At 47.9% G+C, this 23,738-nt stretch overlaps 1 protein-coding gene across 6 annotated transcripts in view; it reads right to left on the bottom strand.

The window, feature by feature from the left end:
• Positions 1-23,738, bottom strand: part of Slc5a11 (solute carrier family 5 member 11) — a 46,830-nt gene that overhangs the window by 11,769 nt on the left and 11,323 nt on the right. For 4 of the 6 annotated variants that reach the window (XM_021654970.2, XM_060366892.1, XM_060366893.1 and 1 more), the window contains 9 exons: positions 23,209-23,366; positions 19,658-19,729; positions 18,573-18,677; positions 17,137-17,196; positions 11,641-11,745; positions 10,077-10,182; positions 6,637-6,717; positions 3,608-3,813; positions 889-1,024 (listed from right to left, as the gene is read on the bottom strand). In XM_021654970.2, coding sequence (XP_021510645.1) covers positions 889-1,024; positions 3,608-3,813; positions 6,637-6,717; positions 10,077-10,182; positions 11,641-11,745; positions 17,137-17,196; positions 18,573-18,677; positions 19,658-19,729; positions 23,209-23,343 — 1,006 coding nt within the window. In that variant the 5' untranslated portion in view covers positions 23,344-23,366. Of the gene's footprint in view, positions 1-888; positions 1,025-3,607; positions 3,814-6,636; positions 6,718-10,076; positions 10,183-11,640; positions 11,746-17,136; positions 17,197-18,572; positions 18,678-19,657; positions 19,730-20,556; positions 20,654-23,208; positions 23,367-23,738 lie in introns of all 6 variants that reach the window. The other 2 variants (XM_021654989.2, XM_060366891.1) reach the window with 2 other exon arrangements.

Genomic DNA, 23,738 nt, shown 5'->3' on the forward strand with positions numbered 1-23,738 from the left:
CCACACCTGATGGCCTTTCCCGAGCTGTGTGCCCACTGCAAGGAGCCATGACCTGGAGGGATGACCTGTGACCCCTGGGCTGGAGAGGCAGGCTCTCGGAATTCAGCACCATGACTGTCCTTCCCGTCAACTCCCTCTTAATTCTTAAAGATTCTACATGGTTTAGACCTAACTGGACGGGCCAGTGTATAGCACACGTAGGGGTGAGGAATGGGGGAAGACACTGCCCATTTTATGGTCTCCTTTAAGATAGTAAGAGCCTTGGTGCTGACGGAGGAACGCTCACTGTGAAAGGGAAAACTTTTTTTCCCCCTGTGCATATCACCAGCTCCTGACGCCACAGAGACTTTGGATCACAGCATCTGACTAAGTATTGTTTATGCCTGTGTGTATAAGCCTCTTGACTGTGTTTAAAGGGAAAAAAACTAGCCAAATGTGGGGCTGTAATCCCAGCACTTGAGAGGCAGACGTGGGAGCATCGCAAGTTTAAGGCCAGACTAGGCTGAATAACATCCTGTCTCAAAAAAGAAAATCCCATGCTGTGTGTGTGTGTGTGTTCATGTACGGTTATTTGTGTCTCCTGACATTTATTGTCACAGGAGTGGTTCAATCAGGCCAAAGTTACCAGAACACAGCTTGCATTTGTCGTTGGGGAATAAGCATGCTCCTTAGACTGGTCTGTGAAGACTAGAATGGAGGACTTCCAGGGTCACCCACAGTGGGCCTTGTCTGTTGAGTCAGAAGACGAATGGGGAGACCTCCACCCAGCCACCAAGCCAGGACTCCAGTCCTAGTCTTGTGGGACAGTGGGTGATACATTTAGAACATATCCCAGAGCCTGAGACTTGAAGACAGATAGATGACCTCTGCCCCCAACAGCCTCCTCACCTGGAAAGAGGACTCTGCTGACCATACCAGGGAACACCATTAGGAAAAGAGGGAGCACTTTCAGGTATGCGGCCATCAGGGAGCCTCCTTTGGCATGAGACAGGTTCTTGGCAGCCAGACTCCGCTGGACAATCACCTAGAACAGAGGGGAGGTGGCGGGAAGCTGAGGGCAGTTTGCTCCCTGGCAGTGGGTAGGGGTGACGGCGTGGAGAGCTGGGTCTGCCTACACTGTTTATGAGACAGCATCTCTCCTCACCTTTATCCCTGGTCTGACTGGAGGGGGGGGACATGACTCCATCACTGTCCCCTCCATATCATACCCTGAGTTAGACCTTGTCAGTTACAGCTCCCTTTAGAATTAAGGTACCTTTTTGGCTACCATAGGTAGGTAAAAGCATGTACTGAAGATAGTCCTGTTAATCTCTTGTTGGTATAATTTTTTTTATATATATATACACCTTACCCTTGTTCATTCAAATACTGATTTCTCCGCCACCCCACCCCTAACTCTCTGGTTTCAATCCGGATATTGCATTGTGATACTCATTCTAAGCATCCTGCCTCAACTCTTGTGTAAACAGGACAAAATAAAGTAGCTAGATACAATGTTGAGCAGGGAGGAGCCAGAGGACAGGAAAGAGGGGAGGAGCCAGAAGGCAGGAGATGAGTGGGAGGAGAAGGGGCGAGAGGAGAGCTAGGAGAGCTAGGAGAGCAGAGCTGGAGGAGAGATCTTGGAGGACGTGGAGCATGAACCAGACCTAAGATTTCACAAAAAGCAAGTATAATGTGGGAAATCTAAATGTTAGGAAACTAAGAGCTTGGAGGTTTAGGAGGGAGTAAATATTGCCCAGCATTGTGTTCTAGGTTAACTAAAAAACCAGTCTCTGTGTGGTGATTTGGTTATACAGCTCTTTAAGATTAACATCAAGCTTTACTAGATAAACCGATAGTAAATATTAATAACCACATACAACAATCTCTCAATAGAACAGCTTCATATATAATATACGTATATGTACGTATATACAACAATCTCTCAATACAACATACAACAATACACATACAACAATCTCTCAATAGAACAGCTTCATATATAATATACGTATATGTACGTATATATGTATATACGTATATTATATATGTATATATATATATGTGTGTGTGTGTATATACATAGATTATATGTGTAAAGGAGGGCCTGGAGAAACAGCTTAGTAGTTAAGAGCACTGGCAGCTTTTTCGGAAGAACCCTTCATTGTCAGTTCCTAGCACCCACATGGTGGCTTCACAACCATCTCTAACTTTGGCCCCAGGGGATCTGACACCCTCTTCTCACTTCTTCAGGCACCAGGGACACACGAGGTGCACAGACACACATTTCAGCAAACATTCGTAGACATAAAATAAAAATAAACAAATGTGTAGGAAGGCAAAGGAAGGAAGTACTCTACCAGGATAGCCCCCCCGGCGGGATTGCCCGCTGTGGAGGGAACGTGAGCTGATGGGCTGCACCCTGGACATTAAGAGGCAGAGAGAGAAAGGGCTTCCAGCAGTGTGGGATGAGCCCTTCATTTGGCTCTGGCTGCACTATGCACTTGAGAGGTGGAGTTACACAGCCTGGCTTCAAATCCTGTCTCCTCACTGCCTGGCTGTGTGACCCTGAGCACCCAGTGTCACCTCTCTTCGCCTTAATATCCTCACTGACCAAATGGGGCCAGTACCAGAACAGTTTGTAATCACAGTAGAAATATTTGGAATACTTAGAATAGTGTCTAACATGTGATAAATTATCACAGATAATCGTTGCCATAATTGGCCTCTAGCTTTCCAGGCAATGTGCATAAATTTAGGGCAAAAAGAAGATGCTACTTTGAGGCCTGTTTCTCTGAAGAAGCTACGAGACTGAACTCCATCAGACAACTCTGATGTTGTTTCACGGGGTCAAGCATGGTGTTAAATACAAACTGCTTGCTGATGACATGACGGCAGAAATTGTGACAGAAACTGAGCCAGGGGACAAGTGTTGGGACTCAAGGGGTCCATCCACTATCAGTCTGTGACTTTCAAATTCTAAAACAGACAGAAATTGTAGCAACTGGATGGTTCTTTTTTATTTTTAAGTGTGTGTGTGTGTGTGTGTGTGTGTGTGTGTGTGTGTAGGTCAGTGGGTAACTTTGTTTATGTCACTCTTTGTCAGTCACACTTTTCCACGCAAAACCCTATTTTAAATTGCATTTCCCTCACTCTTAGACTTCTTTTGCATCACTGTACTTCTTAAAAAGTGACACCCTTTAACATCTCGCAGGAAATGCTTATTTGTCACTTCTCTGCCTCCCCCAGGAAGTAGCAGAGTAGCTCCTTGTCGGCTCCAGATTCCTAACTGCCCAGAGGCATGCCTGGGGTGTTTGTTGAACAAATGACGTGCGTCGCCAATCTTGAAATGAAATTTATCATCCCCTTTGTACAATTGAGCTTATGATTGGCTCTTCCCAGACATCAGGCTGTGTGTGTTAAGTTCCCCCCTTTGCAAAAATCAGTAGCTCCAGATTCATCACTGGCATTTGTAAGGGTAAGAAGCAAAACAGCTGGTAGAGTAGGAGAGTGAGCGGAAGGAACAGAGGACTTGGAAGGAACAGAGGAAAGCACACCGCAAAGCCACACCACTGAAGTCAGCCACCCCAAGGACAGGGGGAGGAGGGAGGCATCCGCCAGCTCATACCTGATCTGTACACCAGTACCAGAGAGACGGGATGGACATTCCAAACAGAATCCCAGGCCAGGGGAGGTCAGAGGTCAACGGATCTCGGAAGATGTGGAAGGCGTCTTCTCGGGGCAGCCCGCAGCTGCTGTTCTCACTCCGGTTACTAGCCAGGGCTAAGAAGTACTGTTCCTTCAGGCCTTCCATCCCACCAACAGCTGCAAAACCTACGATGCAAAGGAATCTTAAGGTTTCTAGGAGCTCATGGAACCTGCAGCAAAGTCGAGACAGATGGTGACCTAGTTGGAGCAGAGCTACTGAGGAACAGCGTCCCCTTCAGGATTCTTAATGTCTGTTCTTTTTCTCTTATGCCTTTGTAGCTACCATAAATTGCTTCTCAGAGTAATTTTTTTTATTAAATTTATTTATTTGCCCACAATGACTTGTGTGTACAGGTGTTTTTGTGTGTTTATATGGTATCAAGTAATGAAAACATCCTTTTCATGTTTCTACTGGGACAGTAGATATCAAATGCTCTGGTTTCTTCTTTAGAAATTGGGCTATTAAGGTTTTCTGCTTTTAAGTCAGATTTAATAAGTCATGCTCTGTACATGAGCAAGGAATGGTGGCTGTCTCTCAACTTGGCTGTTTCCTGACATCTGCTTGATTCCTGCTATAATGATGCAAACTTCTCTTCCACAAGGCCCTACCCACAATGATAAACTGAAATCTCTGAAACTGTGAGAGATTTCCTTCCTGTTTCTACGTTGTTTGTGTCAGGCATTCTGTTATATCCATGGGAAAACTGACACAGGCATTTTTAAAAACACTCTGGAAAAGTATACCTCATCACAGCCCATGCCCAAGGCATATGAAGCTGGAGGTTGCAAAAGAGCAATTGCTAAAAAACATCTAAACTCAGCTTAGCTTCTAAACAGACTGGCACCTCCACTAGTGACCTGGTCAAAGAGCTATGTTCGTATCCAAACATAAATTCGATTTACCCCAGTTTCTACTGTCTCATATATTATGTCCAATGTTGAAGAAAATTATGTGGTGCCAAGAAAGAAAGAAAAATGACCTACTATTATGAAACAAAGTGATACAGGCAAACTGATATGTGACCCAGATGCTGCAACTGTCCGACATGAAATGAAAAAATAATCTTGATTAATAGGTTATAGGCTATAGTAGGAATGTGGACAATATTCATGCTAGATGGACAATTTCAGCAAAGAGATGCACAAGGAAAGAAGGAATGTGGCTGGGGTGTAGGTTAGTGGGAGAGTATGTGCTTAGTGAGCAGAAGGGGGTGGGTTTGCTCCCCAATAACTGAAAAATGAAAGAGAAGGGAAAAAAGAGAGGAGAAGGAGGGAGGAAAAGAGAAGAAAATATGAAAGGTCATAATAGAGGTGGTAAGAAAACAAATATCTCCTCGATCAACCCATCAGCAGACAACACAGCTGGAGAAGCCAGGAGCAAGCTGGAAAACAGGCAAATAGAAATGACTCACACTGAAATACAAAAGAGGCCATGGGACTGCATGATGAAGGGGGTCTGGTGACCCTTGGAGTTCCAAGAGTAAGACACTAGCCAAGTGTGGTGGTGCATTTAATTCCAACCACTCAAGAGGCAGAGGCAGGAAGATCTGTGAGACGGAGGCCAGCAGAGGCAGGAAGATCTGTGAGACGGAGCATGGTTCACATTACAAGCTCCAGGACAGCCAGGAGAGACCCTCTCAAAAAAATAAAAATAAAAGACACACTGATGGGATGTGGAGGTGAAGAAGAAGAGAGGTAGGGGGGCAAGAGGAGAGGTGAGAAATTACTATTCTCACAACATGCCATTAACTCACAATTTCCCAAATCTCAGAGTCTTAATCAGGATAAACACAGACCCCATTTACACCTGTCGTATTAGAAATGCTGAAAAGGAAGGGTAAAGGACCCAGGCACAGTAGCTCAGAAGTTCAGCCTCCGCTACACCGCAAGATAAAAAGCAAAAGGGGTTAAAAGTTAAACAATAAAGAAGTGAGGCAGAAACCTTCAAGGCAACCAAAGGAGGCGATGGGACTCAGGGTACAAGGAGGAATAAGAGTGTGAATTACAGACGTCCCCAGTGTGGTGCAGAAGGCAGTGGGGACTCCTCTAACATACTGGGAAATCAAATCACAACCATGATTATTACATACAGTAAAGGCATTTTTCAAAAGTGACCAGTAAACAGGGATGTTTTCAGAGAGAGAGAGAATAGAAATTAAGAATTTTTTTTCTTCACTAGGGTACATAAGCTCACTCTGGCTAAAAGCTAGCAAGCGATTTTTGTTGTTTGAGTCATGAAACAAATACATCACTCCATGGGTATTTCTTCGAAATCTCATTTGAAAGTTGAAAGTCACATAGGTGCAAAACACAAGCTTGATCCCTGCGGGATGCTAAAAGCAAAATTCCTCCAGTGCCTTTGGCACCCGCTCCTGGGCTTCTCCACAAATCTTACCAGTTTCACTGCCAGTGGCAAGATGGTTTAGGTTTGGGATCTGAAGCCACTTGGCTAGACTTGAGCGGGGGGGGGGGGGGGGGTTGTTTGTTTTACAATATTATGTCTCTTTATGTTACCCTGGCTGACCTCAAACTCCTGGGCTCAAGCCGTCTTCAGCCTCTCAAATGCCTGGACTCCACGAATGCATCACCACAGCTGGCTGCCATCCTACTATATTAGCCATGTTGCTTAGCAGTTACTGCCTTGAGTGTTGAAATCTAAAAGGCGAACAGGCTAGGGAGAAGGCTCAGGAGCCAAGGCACTTGTCGTACAAGTATGAGGACCAGAGCTTGGAGGCCTAGAACCCACGGATGAGCTAGATGGGTATAATGCCTGCACGTAGTAGGCGGAGACTGAATCTTCGTGGCAAACTGACTAGCCATAGTAGAATTGGTGAGTTCACGTGGAGAGATGAAGACACAAGACACCCCTACACACACACACACACACACACCCATAGATGCTTGCACCCAAGCAACTGTGCGTACAGCTGTGCAGAAGTCGCCACTTACTGTAGCCCATCAGGATGAAGGCCCCTATGAGCATGATTGCAGTCTGCAGAGCATCCGTGTAGATGACCGCAGCCAGGCCTCCTGTAAGGGCGGAGCACAGGTTAGGGTCGGGCACTCACGAGGGAAGGAGGATTACTCTGGGCTGCAGGGAGCCTAGAAGGTGGAGAGCCCAGAGATTTCTTGGGACTGTGCCACGAACCTTTCTCAGCATTGCGTTGCTGCACCCTCACCGGGTGCTCAACTTGACGTCGGCCTGGCCCTGTGACTTGCTGTGATCAAAAGAACGGGGTGGACACGCTTGCACGGGGCTCCACCCCTTCCCTCTAGGAGCCCCGGGACTTTGTTGCCCTGAGAACTTGCTTGAGGAAGCCCCCGGGGAACTGTGGTACCGCACGCCCGGAATCCGAGAATGTGGAAGGTGGGGGCAGGCGAGGCAGGGGTACTGTGCCTCCTCATGACCAGGCCAGGGAACACAAGACCATGCCTCAAAACAGGGCAGCTGGAAGGAGCTCAGAGGCAGAGCGCTTGCCCAGCCTTGGGTTCCGTCCTCGCCCCCACTTAACTCAGTGGTGCGGAAGCTGCTCCCCACAGCCCAGCCAAACCACCCAGCACCTGAGGGAGGCCATCCGTTTCAGCCAGCTGTTCCAGCTGCCACGGAAGGATAGTTTCACGGAGCCGGGTGAGACCATCGAGCCAGCCTCCCAGGCACCGCATGGGATCATGGGATTAGCAAGCCATTGCGTAAGCCCCTCACTGTGCAGACGATTTGTTCCATGGCGTGTGGGTTGCTTGTTACACAGCAGATTCTGTCACACAGGAAGTGGTGCTTGGACTACAGGCCTAACTCTGAATGTTTCCGGTTTTTGTTTGTTTGTTTGTTTTGTTTTGTTAATTAAAACAAGTTTAGATTATCACAGCGAATATTAAGTTTCATTATGGAATATTCAAATAAAAGTAGTTCTTAAGTCTCCTCTTCCGCCCTCATCATCCTGGCCTCCTGTCACATGTACCCCTTCATGAATGCCTTCATCCTTTGCAAACGTTCTTCTCAAGAACTGTACTTTACTTTAAAGCATTTTTTGCTACATTTACTGGTGTGCGCGTGCACACATATGCCATGATGCATGTATGGCGGTCGGATGACAGCTTGAGGGACTTGGCTCTCTTCTTCCACCACGTGGGGACTGGACTCTGACAGGTTTGCTGGTAAGCACCCTTGCCCCCCTGAGCCAGCTCTCCGGCCCAACACCTTTATTCTTAAGGTAGGAAAACCGTGAGTTCTAGGTAATCCAGACGGGGCCTAGGCTTCTTGACACCACGTGGACAGTCTCAACACGTGGACAGAGTAACGGGTTCAGCCTCCGCTGGGTGTCTCCCTCTGTAACGGGAGAGGAGCGCCGACCTGTTTACCGGAGGGCAAATTACTGTGCAATTAAGAAAAACATGTAGAAGAATGTCTAGAATGTCCCCTTCCTGGTGGACAGTAACGGAGCCCTCTCTCAAGGGACGGGAGACCAGGCTTACCATCTCTGCCAAGTTCTCCGCTGTTCTCTCCAGTGAGCCAGGAGTCCCAAGAGCTCACCATTTGGCACCCCGTGTGAGCGCATACCAAGGCTTACCGAATACGGCCCACTTACCGGGCACTGTGGGACAATTAAGCGTTTTGTTCAATTGATCCCTGGATATCTGGTGAGCACCAGGCTCTGTGCGCCCACCAAGTGGCGTGCTCGTGCCCTCAGAGAACCTCCAGCCTCACAGAGGAGACAGACTCCTCCGTTCAAAGATGGACTGGACAGAATTAGCTCACGCCTCTCCTCCTGCTCAGAGCACATGGCTTCTGGTAGTCTTCTTTATCAGGGGCCTCTGTGTGTGTCGGGTTGTGTCCCCTCCCTGGTTAGAGCCACCGTGGTGTTCTGTGACACTTGGAGCAAACTCCAGGCTCTTTTTTTTTCCCCCTTTCCCTGCCTCTGGACATCTGGCTCCTCAGAGAGAGCCACTGCAGTCATGCTCTGAGGAAATCCTTCTAATAGCACCCCCTGGTGGCCAGTGGACACAAGGCACGTTGTCGTTGCCACTTGGGGAAGTGTTTTCATCCCACAGGCTTTACAGTTGTCCTTCCCTCTCGTTAGGATTCTCCACACTTCCCGTGTCATTTAAATTTAGTTGAAAGATCACCTTTGAGAGCCCTAGACTGAGTATTCAATGGTTTTTTTTTAAAGGTTTCCCTTCATTGATCCCTAGCTCCTTAGTCAATTGCCGATTGATTTCCTTGTTCATGATTTGCTTCCTCATGGCCACTAGAATATAAGTGGTGTATGTGTGTGAGAGAGGGAATGAGAGAGAGAGACAGAGACAGCAAAAATTTGGGGGGTTGTTAATTTTAGTGGTTTTCTTTTAATGGTGGTGGAGTGTTCTTAAGAGACAAGATTTTAGCTGAGCGGGGTGGCACACTCCTTTAATCCCAGCACTCAGAGAGGCAGAGGCAAAGGCAGAGGCAGGCAGATCAATGAATTCGAGGCCAACCTGGTCTATAAAGCCAGTCCAGGACAGCCAAGACTACAAGGAAACCATGCCTTGAAAAAAACAAAAACAAACACACAAACAAAGGACAGGATCTCTCTGTATAGCCCAGACTGGCCTTGAACTCAACATTCTCCTGACTCAGGCTCCCAAGTTCTGGGATTATAGACAGGAGCCAACACACCCAGCCTTACAGTAGAGACTTTTGTTTTACTGGCTCGTTTCCATACCCAGTTTTCTATGGTGCATGGCACGTAGGAGGTGATAGACACACATGAATGTGTTTGTGTGTGCACATCCTTTTGTGGAAGGACTTATGCCCAGAAGAGGCAGAGAAGGGCAAAACCAGAGTAGATAAACAGGTGACTATTCAAGAAACAGCTACTTGAGAACCTGCTAAGTGCCAGACACTTTCTTGAACATGAATCTAAGAGAAAAAAAAAAAAGATACAGCTACCTAAACCTCAGTTCCAAAATCAGATTTTCACTGCCCAACTTTGTATCATACATTTGGACTCATATGCTTGACACCTAGTATTTCTCAACTAGTCCTTCTGGAATACAGGAATAGGAAAACATTGTGGAGCTGTGGGAAGATTTGTTTGTTGAAACAGGGTCTCACTACATAGCCCAGGTTAGCCTTAAACCCAGGGTCCTCCTGCCTCAGCCTCCTCCATGTTGGAGCGATGGGTGTGAACCACCTCATCTGGTTTATTTAAGGTGCATTTAAATGATGCCTTTTCTTATTAAGTGACCCTCTCGACTTTAGGCAATGGTTTTTAAAAATCTGATTGCTCAGAATAGAGATTTGGTGAGTAAATGTCCTCAGCACATTGGAACACAGAAGGTGTGTCAGGATACACTGGTGGCCCACAGCCCTGTCCACCAGCTCTCTGAGCATCGCCCACGCCCCATGATACCTGCGACAGTGTACAGAGCCGTGATTGCCAGCAGCCCCACTATGGCCAGGTACAGATCCAGGTGCAGGGATTGCTGAATGAAGATGGCACCTGCGTACATGTCCACCTGCGGGATGAGAAGTCGATGGGTGAATGGATGGGTGGATAGGCTAAGGAGTGGGTTGGGTGGATGGAGGAGGAGTGTGTGGATGGGTGGAGGGAGGGAGTGTGTGGATGGATAGATGGGCCAGGGAATGGATGGAGGAGGGACTGGGAGGATGGACAGAGGAGGAGCTGAATGTGTGGACCCATAAAAGGGCGGGTGGATGGATGGATGGATGGATGGATGGATGGATGGATGGATGGGAAAGACAGGTGGATGCATGGGCCAGGGAGTGGATAAGTGGATTGAGGAAGGAGTGAATGGATGATGGGCATTCACAGCAATCATGACCGGGCTCTCTCTCAGGCTCCAATATAGATAGAAGAGCTATACACACACCCACACACACACACACACACACATATATTTTCATCCACCTCATCCTAAATTGAGGGGCTCAAAATAAAGCCTTGTGGGCAGTTAAGTTTGAGAACCCCTGCTCTGAGAACACTCTGGCTGCAACCTCATGGCCTTCCTGCTTCTGCTGTGGGTCTTCCTACCTGCCCTCCTCTACCCTGCAAACCTTCGTGTCCCACCCAGGACAATATAATTCTTCACTCCATTAAAGCTCTTGCGTGCCTCTCACACCTTCCGAGATAGGGCTGAGCAAGTGAAAGGGCCTGTACACCAGGCCCTTCAAAGTTGGCAAGCTGTTCACCTCATATTCTTCATTCGCTCTGTATTTCAGGGGCTCTGGGTTTTCAGAAATGTTCCATCTCTCAACATATCATGTTTTCATGCATCTTCTGCCTTTAGCTTGTGTCAGTCCAGTCATCTAGATTGGCAACACCCCCTTTCCAACACGTGGATTCCTCCTAAGGTGATATACTCACCATGCGCCGGACTGTAAGTAAGCATCCTAGCAAAAGCACCTTGAGTCTGCAGCTAGGACCCAGTCAGTCGTTGCTGTTTGTGCTGAATGGAACTTCTTCCGCCCCTGCTCCATGTGGGACAAGAGCAGCGCCACCCCCGGAGGTGACATCTTGAGCCAATCCTGCTTAGCAGCCCGTGCCTGGAGGTTACAGTGCCTCTAGTTTACCACCTTCCTGGAAATCAGCCCGTCCAAAGGTCAGGGCGAGGCAGGCCCAGGCAGTCCTCAGTCCATCTGATTAAGATCTGACCACTCTCTCATTCCTGGAGGAAGGTCACAGTCCTGCCCAAGGGCAGGGGAGGGCAGGTAGTTCTTGGATCTCCGTTCACGCAGAGATGTCACCAAACAAGCTTTGGCAGAAATTGAGAGGGATTCCTTGCTTCTGCCTGTCATTTCTGCACACTTCTTGTGCCTCCTTCCCTCGACTCCCCTCTAACCTCAGACCTGCCCCAGAGGAGGAAAAGCAGATGGGAAGGAAACTTCTCGCTAGGCACTGTGGCTAGCGTCTCGCCATGCTGTAGGAGCGTGGCTAGGCCCCGGGTCTAGCTTACCGAGATCTTGGTAAAGATGTAGATAAACAGGTAGAGCACAGCCAGGGTGATGGAGATCCTGCTGCCCCCGAAGCGTCTCCTCAGGTATTCTGGCATCGTGGTCACCTGGGGGTTGAAACAGCTTATGGCACCCACCTGACTGCCAACATTTGCCTGTTCAGCCTGCCCACCGGCCCTGCCCACCTCCTCTCTCCCCACCAAACCCAGAAGCACGGAGCCTCTTTCTGGGCTGAGGAGTGGACTGTGGAGGCATTGAGTCTAGACAAGGCTGTGCACCTAACTGTTGTTGTTGTTGTTGTATGCGTGTGTGTGTGTGTGTGTGTGTGATGAGTGCATTCCATAGCACGCATGTAGAAATCAGAGGAGCTGACTCTCATTCTACCTTGTGGGTCTGGGGATCAAACTCGGGTTTTCAGGCTTGACAAACAGGCACCTTTCCTGGCTGAGCCACCTCGCCACCCCGGACTACTGTGTTTCTGAACGCAGCTTAGCTGCAGGCTGGATTTCTTTAAGTTATTTTTTTTTCTATTTAAGTGAACTTACCTTTTTACTTAAATAACTTTATTAAAAATACACTTTAAAAAAATAGTGCTGGGAATTGAATTCTGGGCCTCTTGCACGCTGGATTAAGTGTGTTCTGCCCCTGAACTATACTCCAACTCTTGGAAATGAAACTTTAACTTACTACCATAAGTAGAAAACTGGTCCCACATTTAAGGAAGCCGGAAAAAAATGAATACAGGAGCATCAGAGCAATATAGTTATTATCTGTTCTCTTTTACCAGCTTCCTGTTGCTGAGAGCCGCTCATGGGGCCAGAGACAAGCCATCCATGAGCAGATGGGTGACACTAACTGGACACATGAGGGTTTTAGGAGGAGGAGAGACCATGATAGCACGCAGTTGTAAGGGACATATTGGGGCAAATCATAACATGTTGATTACAAATATGAAACTGTCAAAGAATAAAACACTGCTGAAGCACTAAGGGCAGACAAGCTGCACACAAGACTTTGCCCTCTGTCCCCTGATGAGACGAGTGTGCCTCACACTGTACCACATGAACATGCACCGTGATGGCACGTCAGTTAAGGACAAAATAAAACTCACTTCGAAAAATAAGGGGAAAAAAATTCACCAAGCAAAACGGCCTATGCTTATAATCCCAGCATTCAGGAGGCTGAGGCTGGAGAATTGAGAGTGTAAGGTTATACGGTAAGATCCTGTTGGGAAAAAAAAAAAGAAAGAAAGAAAGAAAAAGAAAAGAAAGTCCCTGAAAGGCAATGGAGAGAGATATTTTACTAGGGTCAATAAAGCTTTGTTAGCCATCGCTTCTCCTCAAAAGGCAGTTTGGGGTGCTGCCTCTCATGGGTGTCCTGCCTGAGTCCTCTTGTTGGCTGCAAGGTAAGCTCAGCAGGAAATTTCCAGAAGTGTCTTCTACTGAGCTCTGACACTGTCAGGAGCGATGCAAGGACAGGTTGAAGTGAACCGTGTACATTGTGAGACTTGAGACCTAATCACCTAATCGGAAAGTACAATGGGTGCTCCAGTCCGTTCAGATAACTGTGCCAGAAAAAGATACTCTGCTCAACTGCTATCTAATCTGCGAGTGACAGACAACTGCCAGCCGGGCGTGGTTCCTGACATAGGCTCCTCTCATTGGCTGCCGGCTTTGACTACTGTTGGACCCTGGAGTCAATCGAGGACAACTGCAGCTTCTACCTACAGAAAGTTCCTAGTTATTAAAAGACAGGATAGGAGGATAAAAGAAGAGGAGGAGGAGGAAAAAGAGGAGGAAGAAGAGGAAGAGGAGGATGGAGAGGACAAAGGAAAGTTTGAATCAAACCACAGCTGGACTCAGCGAGGAAGGCCCAGGGGACCAGCCAGGAACCATCCCTCTTGTTGGGTGCTAACGGGATGGGCAGAAGAAATAAATGCAGCAGCAAGACATGGTAGCACACAGCCATCATCCTGGCAGGGAGATTACAAATTCAGGGTCAGCTTGGGCCACATACGGAGACGGCCCCCAAAGCTAACCAAAACAAGATAAAGTGAACAAAAGACAGCTGCCCTTAGAGATTTCCACTCTAGCTCTGCATTATGTCACATACACACTTTTTCTCTCTTGATGGCGGAGGCTTTGAAGGGAACCCCAGAAACTGTATCCTCTCTCTAGATCAGATCCAGTCTGCCTTTCACCCATGCCCATGGGAACCCCTCACTACTCCCTTGAATCAATGCTGCCCGGTGGTAACCCTTCATGAAGCTTAATGCATGGCTCTTCGCTTGGAAATGAGAGAAGAGCATTGTGGTTGCTCGGTGGATTCTTGAAGGCTATGGCTCAATCTCCATGTTCATAAGCAAAGCCAGTCTCTAAAGATGGGGAATGTTTGATGTTGTCCTCTCCCATGGTAACTAGACAGTGACATCCAAGGGCTGGGAATGTGCACAGTCTGTGAAGGGCACTGACGTCTAAGGGAGGGAGAGATCGGTGCCCAGCCTATGCCTGCTGTGCTAGTAAGAGGGCCAGAGTTTGATCCCATGTAAAAAGCCTGGTGTGGCAACACACTTAGAAACCTCAGTGCTGAGGAGGCAGAGACATGAGGATCCTAGTCAGTCAGCCTAGTCGGCTTGGTAAGCCTCAGGTCCCAGTGACAATTCCTCCCTTAAAAAATAAGGTGTTGGTTCCTGAGAAACAATGCCCAAGGCTGACCTCTGGCCTGGACGTGAATGTACAGAGGTATGCATGTACACCCACACACATACATGCACACACAAAAAACAACTAATATAATAATAACATAATTCCCAGTGGATAACAGCAAATGGGAAGTTTTCAAAGATAGCACACAGAAAAATATCTTTATGACCTTGGAGTAGGTAAAGATTTTGGTTATTATTATTACTTGAGAGAAGGTCTTACTCTAGGGCCCAGGCTGATCTCAAACTCATGGCAATCCTTCTGTCACAGCCTCCTGAATGCTAGTATAACAGGCATGCACCAGCATACCTAACTAGGAAAAGACATTTTTACACAAGACATTGAAAGAAAAGGGACTTCCTGATCAATGAGAAAAAGGGACTATGGTAAAACTGAAATATGCTTATGGAGAAACTCCAGTAATTCAGTGAATGGTTAGGGGAAACTTAATGAGAGAATGCCTCCCTGGCCTGTGCAAGGCCAGGCTCCACCCTTGGTTTCACACAAATACACACACACAGACATCCACACACAGACATGCACACACATCACAGGATTTTAACATGATGCAATGATATTATAACATGGCAAGGATATTAAACACTGGGCAACTTGGGCCATTAGACACTGTGGGGGGGTGGGGGTGGAGAGTGGAACTGCTCTGGGAGAAACTGCTCTTGGCACCATCATGTGGACCTAAGTAAGATAAGCCTGGCGGCCCCACTCCCAGAAGGTTCTCCCCCTCGGCATGTATTCCTGGGCACCAAGACTTGTAGAAGCCAGGAGTAGAGGAACCTATCTGCAATCCCAGTACTCAGGAGCCAAGGCAGAAGGATTTGGGGTGGGGGGATGGGGGGTGGTGGTGAGCCTGAGCAAGGCCTGTCTCAAAATAACATGTAAGAAAGCATCACTAGCCGCTCTGTCCCTCACAGCCCGGTGGAACAAACTGCAAGCCCACAGGTGACAGAGAGGTTAGCTGCGGGATCTGGACTTGCTCTGTGTAATCCTACAGCACAGAGGATTCTCGTCTCGCCTCACTGTGGAGCTAGGATAGCCAGGCACACACATCCCAATTCGAGGCACACACAGCCTGAAGGAGTTAGAGCAATGACATTGCACTCCATGGCACAGGGGTTTCATTCTAAGTGTGACGCTCAGGAAATGAGCGACCAAGACTAAAGGGAGAGAAAGCATCTAGAAGAGGTTTACGTCCGGACCTGGGTGTTCATTTTACAACAGTTTGCCGAGCGGCACATTTGCGCTTTACAGCTTTGCTGTTTGTTTGCTATGTGCTGCCATGCCTGCCTTTACTTCCCAGTAAAAGCACAGTGAGTGATGGTCCGTGTTCTCAGTACTGTGGCTCTTCGCCAGCACGGGCTCACTCTCTCCTCTGCACGCTTGAAAGGCGTCACCCAAAGGAGGTCTTTTTAAAAACCCAGGAGTTTTATTTTCCCTATTTTGTCATGCTGGGCATGGAAGCCAGGGCCCCGTGTGTCTGGGCTAGCAGGGAACCATTGGCCTCCGCCCCGAAGCCCCAGTTTCATCTTGTTATAAGAAAGTAGGAGTGATGTACAGCTGTGTTCACACTGTCCCTTTCCTGGCTTTACGTACCATGGCGAGGACGCCCCCTCTTCCATGGAAGGCACTGTGGCCATTGATAGTCTCTCTGCTGTAAACACTTATCTCAGAACTTTGTGACCTTTATCAACCGCACTCCACTCCCCATAGCCAACCCCAGTAGGTGACAGCGTTTTGTACTTGTCAGAGGAAATGGGATCCGATGTCTGAGAACACCCATCAATCCCACTTCAGCCCTGACAAACAACCTGTGTCTCGCCATCCTTTCTTCTTCCCTGTCTGATCAGTTAAAACCTACTGCTCAGTAGTGGGTGAAGAAGCTTGCAGGCCAAATCAGACACAAGCTCAACCCTTAGAACCCACAGAAGGAGAGAACCAGTTCCTCTACATGCTCTGTGGCACACGTGCGCCCACACACACACACACACACACAAACACGCGCATCACTGTGTTGGGGTACCTGAGATATTTTGTGTATGCACTCCATTTTCCCTGTTTTACACGAGTTCATGAGCGGGCCCAGGACCCCTGCTCATCTAAGCTTCCTTTAGACTCTTGGCACTCTCCCCAGGGGAGTCCCTCTGTCCCTGACCTACCACTTTTTAACTCTGCGTAATTTCTAATCCCCAGACTCCTTCTCCTTTGTCTATTTTTAAATTTACACATTACGAGGTTAAAGTCGGTTGAAAGCCTTTGCAAGCTGCTTTCTGCCACATCTAGGCTAGGGGCGTGGTTCAGCGGTAGCAGTTCTGGAGTCCATCCTTAGCAGACACACACACACACACACACACACACACACACACACACACAAACCTACATGGATATCTTGTCTGCACACCGCTATGCTGACACGCCATCTCGTTCAGAAAAAGCTTAACCACTGTGTCACATACACGCACATGGATATGTATGTGTGTGAGTGTTTTAGCTAAAAGCAACGTGTTATGGCTTAGGCGTCTAAGGGATCAAAAGGTTTATCTTTGGGTCCTGACATTAAAAAGATGTTTTGGGGGCCAGCCTCTGAGTACCCCATCCAGTCCGTGGATATTGGGTACCAGTCAGGACTGCACAGGATGGGGGTCCCTTACCCACCTGCACGGCAGCTGTTCCTAGTTCCAGGAGACTTAGTGGCTGTCTGATGGCTGTCCACGAGTGGGAGGGGACGCGGGCTGGCCTCCCCCAGGGTATTCCCATACCCACCTCCTGCTTCACACTCACCTGGCCGGCAATGTAGATGGGAAGGAAGATCCAGGCCAGCATCAGCACAGAAAACAAGCCCTGTCCAAGAAGCACAGTCAGAGAGGCTCTGCCCACGTGACAGAGTCACTCCCCCGTGCCTTGAGTCGGTCTGATGGCACTCCGCCCCTGAATTAGCCCCTTCCTTGCTGAGTGTTCGCTTTCCCTGGGCCTTTATATTTCAGTTTTTTTAAATGACTAACAGCATAGGGAAGAGCACCTGAAGCCTCAGCTTCTTGGGGGTTGAGATGGCCTCTTGAGCCAAAAGATTTGAGAGTGGTATGAGCAACATAGTGAGACCTTCAAAAAACAAAACAAGGAGCCAGGCTCGGTGGCACACGCCTGCGATCCCAGCACTCAGGGAGGCAGAGGCGGGCAGATCTCCTGTGAGTTCAAGACAGCCTGGTCTTACAAAGCAAGTCTAGGACAGCCAAGGCTACAGAGAAACCCTGTCTTGAAACAAAACAAAACAGAACAAAATAAAATTTAAAAAAAGACAGAAGAGGATTAAGTAAGAGAGGGAAATGATAAAAAGACTCAGAGACATCTATTTTTGTCTCCTCTGCAGTGGTGGGCTATACTAACAGGGAGCTGAGGATTCTGGGAGAGTGACCATAGGTCTCAAGAGCCTTCCTCTCCTCCCTTATGAATTAGACCTAAGAGGACCTCACCAGGTTGCTTCTCAGCCCCAGCGGTCCTGAATGAGCTGTTAGACCATGCCAGGCACTCTTGTGTAACATTCGCAACCAAGAGTTCAGTTAATCCTCACGCTGACGCTGTGTGGCAGGGACCTTTACTACTCCCTTAGTGTACGCAGGAGGTCCAGAAAAGTCAAGTAATTTGACCAAGGTAACACAGCTTGCAAGCATGAGTGTGAGGCTACCCGGTCCTAGCCTGTAGGGGACTCCATTGTGTGAGGGTGCGTGTGACATATTTAAGTCTGTGCCTGGCACGGGGGTAAGGACTTTAAAAATGTTTATAATTAGGAATGACACGAATGCCTCCAGGAGAAGCTAGCCTGTGAGATGCCTACAGTGGAGAAGAGTGTGAAGGATGCATTTCTGTCTCCAGGGACACAAAGGACAGGGACCACTGAGCACTTCATTTCTGTGATGGCCAACGGATGTCTAAAATAGACAGCTATGCCTTGTCACCTGCCACTTTCTACAGATACAAGGAAGCATCCTGAGCCCTGAGCCCTTGCCCTCTTGATTTGGGGGTTCTGACATTATGGGTCCCCATCAAGCAGATACAGAGAGACACGAGTATATTTTGTTGTCCAGGATCCTCTTTGAAGCCTCCCACATTTGCTGAACTAAACCCATCATTTCACTTTTGAAGTGCCAAGCATTCTCATGCCTCCCTCAGGTTCCACTTCAGAACAAAGGGAGGGGCGTCTGCATCGTGACACAACTCACATTAAGCTCATAGGCGGCAACAGAAATGCCCACAGCGGCACCGGACCCTGCGAGGCCAATGAAGTGTCCACTTCCAACATTGCTGGCAAACAAGGAGGCACCCACCTGTGGGGAGATGAGAGGGAAGGATCTTGGAGCTGGACCTGGGAAAATGTCCCTATTCCCAGTTCTGACCATTCTGTGTGTGTGTGTGTGTGTGTGTGTGTGTGTGTGTGTGTGTGTGTGCGCGCGCGCGCATGTGTGCATAATTTGACAGTGTCTGTAGATACACCTAAAAAAGAATGGCTAATTGTATTTGTTATCTATGCCTTCAACATCCAGACCACTCGGTCCCGGGAATAGCCTTTAATTTTCATCCAGACTTCAGCAGCTCAGCATGTGCTCCTTACGTGTGGTGCTGCGTGTGACAGTCAGGCCTAAGCCTGGGCAGAACAGCAGTGTACCCTAGCCATGGCCAATGGTACAGTGATAAGCTTGAGATGCAGTCAGAGATAAAAGATTTTTCCAGAGCTACTGCCAGGATGACAGATGCTCTTCTCATGCTGGCCTGGACCTGGAGTGGTGTTTTCCATCTTGTTGCCATGAAGCTGGAAGTGTTTGGTCGTGGAGATCTTACAGAAGGAGAGAAGCTAAAGCAGATGGGTGACAGACAAATGACAAATGATGGATGGATTGATGGGTGGATGATACATGACACATGGGGTGTATATATATTAACTGATAGACTGAATACAGATAGATGCTAGATCAATACATGGTGGAGGGACAGTCTAAGAAACTATGTCATCTGGTCATAGTAATAGTAATAAATTGAGCCTCTGCTACTGTCCTGTGGATTGGCTGGTAGGTTCTTTTTACATAAATAAATTTGAATTAGAGCGAGACTTTCTCTAGTTTTCACTCCAACTTGAAGACAACAAGGAGCAAAACCATGTCAGAGCTTGAAGGGTCCCAGGGAAATGACTTAAGACCTAGCTTCTGCACCGCTGGTGCGGGAACCAGAGCCTTGAGCACACAAGGCAAGCATCTACCACAGAATGCCACCCCTGCCTGAGAACAGATCAACTGAACCAGAGCCCACTTACTGGCCACCACGCCATGTTGCCTCCAGCCAGGAAGTAGCCTTTCACCGTGTCTCTTTTGGTCCTCACCGTGGACTGCAAACAAGAAGAAGACTTGGTGAGTAGAATGCCAGCCCTCAGGTACCCAAAGGGGGTGGGGGAGGGGGCTGTGGCCTGCCAGGCCACATTTTAACTGAGATTCGTTTTGTTTGACTGAAACTTCTGTGTGAATGTCTTTAAAGATAAAGATCTCCTGGCTAGTCGGTGCAGTCCTGACAGTCCGCGCTTCACGTTTGAGATAGCATGCAAGGCCCTCAAGACATCTGAGCTACAGACCTGTGGCCTGCCAATGGAAGCTCAGAACGGATCTCACTGTTTTCTGGAAACCGTTTCTGTATAGTAGTCCAAAGCACCAGTTCATTTATTTTATTTTGTTTGTTTCAGACAGGGTTTCTCTGTGTAGCATTTGCTGTCCTGGACTCGATTTGTAGACCAGGACGGCCTCAAACTCACAGAGATCCGCCTGCCTCTGCCTCTGCTTCCCAAGTACTGGGATTACATGGGTGCACCGCTGTGCCCTGCGCCAGCTCATTTCTTAAAATACTTTTTTTTTTTTTAATTTTAAATTTTGAGATGGGTTCACCAGCACTGGCTGGTCTGGAACTCACTATATAGACCAGGCTGGCACAACTCAGAAATCTGCCTGCCTTTGCCTCCTGAGTGCTGGGATTAAAGGCACGTGCCATGCACAGCCAACAGTGGCTTCTTTCACACACACACCCCCCCCCCCCGCCACCTGCCCCTAGGAGGTTTAGGGCTCATATCACAGTTGACGAGTCTGAGACTGAACCCCGGTCTCTCCGCGGTGCTGTAACAAAGTGCCCAGAGGTAGGGATCTGTAAACATGAAAACATCTCTCTCACAGTTCTGGAGAGCTGAGGGTCGAAGGTCAAGGTGCCAGCAGGTTCAAACTCTGGAGAAAGCCTGTCCCTTTAGAATGCAGCTTCCTTTGTGTCCTCCCTCATGCAGCAGGAGAGAAGAAGGGTACAGAAAAGCCCTGGCTGGTACCCTCATCTCTTTTAGAATGCCCGCTCCCTCCTGAAACTCCCTTCCTGAAGATCCTGCCTCTTCATACCATGACACAGGAATTAAATTCCAAGATGAGGTTTGGCAGGAAATGTAAGGGATTCATTCTCATATTCTCTGTCTCTGTCTCTCCCCTCTCTCTTTCTTCATGGTCTCATGCAGCCTAGGCTTGGTCTCAAAGTCTCTCTGTAGCTGAAGGTGACCTTGAACTTCTAATCCTCCTGCTTGCATCTTCCAAGTGTTGGGATTACAGTCAAACCTCTCTATGCCAGTTTGTGCCACCCTGAGGGTCAAAACATTCATGATGGGTAAGCATTTTTGGTTTTAGTTTTTAAATTACCCTTATTAACTTATCCATGTGTGTCCCTGTGTTGCCGTGGTACATGTGTGGAAGTCAGAAGACAGTCTGTGGGCGTTAGCTTTCTCCTCCCACCATGGGAGTGAGTTCTGGGACTGCTGGACTTGGCAGCCATGCCGTCTCGCCAGACACAGAGCCGTCTTGCCAGATGCCATAAGTAGTTCTTAGACAGACCCTCTAAAAGGATGTCCAGCCTCGTGCACTGTAAGGGGATGTTAACAGGGCCCTGAGATACCCTTTTCCCACGTCAAGCTGACAAAGACGAGAACAGCACGTAGCTGCCCAGGGTGGCGAACAGGCTGGCACACATCGATGCTGAGGATGCAGACTAAAACCAGCCTAAGAAGGACATCCGATGGCAACTGTCAAATTATGAACATGTGTTACCTTGTAACCTGACAAAGCTACTGAGGGGAAAGCGTCCTGCATTAGCTGCCCTCCGGAATAATGAGGGCAGAGTTGGCCTGTTCCAATGCTGCGGTAAGAGGTGGGAGAACAGGAGCCCAGAAGACCCTCAGCACAACAGCATTTGCGTGAGTTACGCTGGGAGACTCTGAGGGGAGAACAACCCACAACTCTTTTTTATTTTTATGTTTGTTTGTTTGTTTGTGACAGGGTTTCTCTGTGTAGCTTGGTCTGTCCTGGACTTGCTTTATAGACTAGGACTCGCTCTGTAGACCAGCCTGGCTTTGAACTCACAGAGATCCACCTGCTTCTGTTTCCCTGAGCGATGGAATTACAGGCATGCGCCACTGTGCCTGGCTCACCCTGCAACTTTTAAGAAACTGAGGAAGCTTCTTTGTGCTGACACAAAAGATGTCTAGGAGACAGGGCTGGGCGGAAACAGCAAGGTTAGACCAGCACAGTCATCAGTTACCTCGTTTTTAGCAAAGAGAGCAATACACACACACACATACACACACCACAACACACATACATATACACGCACACATGCACACGCACTACAACACAGATGCACAGACACACACACTACAGTGCACACAGTCACACACATATGCACACACTCACACACACAGAGACACACTAATGTTTGCTTTGTCTCTCTCACACACTTACATTTGCTCTGACACACACACACACACACGTTTGCTCCATCTGCTTGCATACCTGTAATTCTAGCTTTGAGAGACCGAGGCAGGAGACTCACTAGTTTGAAGCCAGACGAGGCTACATAGCAAGACTTTGTCTCCAAAGTACGTAGACTTTGTTTTGATTTGGTTTTAAACCTGGAAGAATACATTAATGAATGTGCGTTCAATATTCACGTGTTAGTAATAGGTCACCTATGAAGGGGGGTCATAATGGGACCTTAATAGGATATTTATTAAGCTACTATTACTTTTGGAACACATGATTGTAACTATATTACTGTGAAAATGCATATATATGTACATACATACATACATACATATGCACATTATATGTATGTGTGTGTGTGTGTGTGTGTGTGTGTGTGATGTGTCTGTGTGAATAGGAGAATAGGCCTCAAAGTAAAGGAAATAAGGATTTCTAGCTTCAAGTTTCATAATTTAGAATCTCAATTCTCTGGGCCTAGATTTTTTTTTTTATCTGTAAAATGAGTATAAGATCTACCTTCAGGGCCTGGCTGAGATCTCAAAGTGCTTAAGAGTGCTTACTATTCTTGCAGAGGACTAGAGTGTGGTTCTCAGCACCCACATCAGCCCACAACCACCTGCAATCCAGTTCAGGAGATCCCACACCCCCAAATTACATGAAATAATCTAAGTGCGCATGCATTAACCTATTACCCAGCATAGTCAACACACAGTGCATTGAAAAAATCCAGGGCCTTCCTATTCCAGCCAAGTGTCTACCACTGACTTTCACCCCAGCCACCCTACATATTTTGGGGGAATGTTTGGAGGCAGGGTCTCACTGTGTATCCCTGAATTGCCTGGAAGTTGCGGCGTAGACTGGGCTGGCCTTGAACTCACGGAGATCACTTGCCTTTACATATTTCAAATCCTAACTGCTATAGATTGTTTGTTCCCCTCTTGGTATCTTGTTTTCCCAAGGGATAGGGTTTACTCTGGGGTTTTGATCAGATATTTCCTCCTTGCCCCATCTCTCACCTCATCTCCTGGCTTACCCATAATCCAACAGCCAGGACAAAGAGGAAGTACAGAACCAGGACTGCGATGTCCCCAGGCTCCAGGCTCTTCTGGGGAAAGGCCTCCAGGCCATCAGACTGTGAAGGCTGAGCGCTGAGGGTGCTACTCTCCATGGTGCTGAATGTCCCTCTCAGTCCTGAGGAGAGCAAAGCAATGTTAGCTCCAGATCCCAGAGCGGCTTTCTTCACTCCATCTGTGGCTTACCCCATGAAGCAATGAGAGAGAGGGGGTGGGGAGAGTAAGAGAGAGAGCTACCTGGATGAAGGTGTGCTAGAGACAGGGCTTTAGGAAGTCAGACCCGTCCCTCCAACCATGACCATCTAACCACCCTTCCACCCACCCTTCCACCCACCCTTCCACCCACCCTTCCACCCACCCAGAAAATACACAAAAGGAGCACACACTACTGTGCTTGGTTTCTTTGGTTTTGTTTTGACAATTCAGTTTATATTTAAAAAAAAAAAAAAAAAACAATTCAAAGAGCACAGACAACACTGGGCACATTAGT

The sequence above is a fragment of the Meriones unguiculatus genome, chromosome 14 (assembly GCF_030254825.1).
Source record: "Meriones unguiculatus strain TT.TT164.6M chromosome 14, Bangor_MerUng_6.1, whole genome shotgun sequence".
NCBI classification, from domain to species: domain Eukaryota; kingdom Metazoa; phylum Chordata; class Mammalia; order Rodentia; family Muridae; genus Meriones; species Meriones unguiculatus.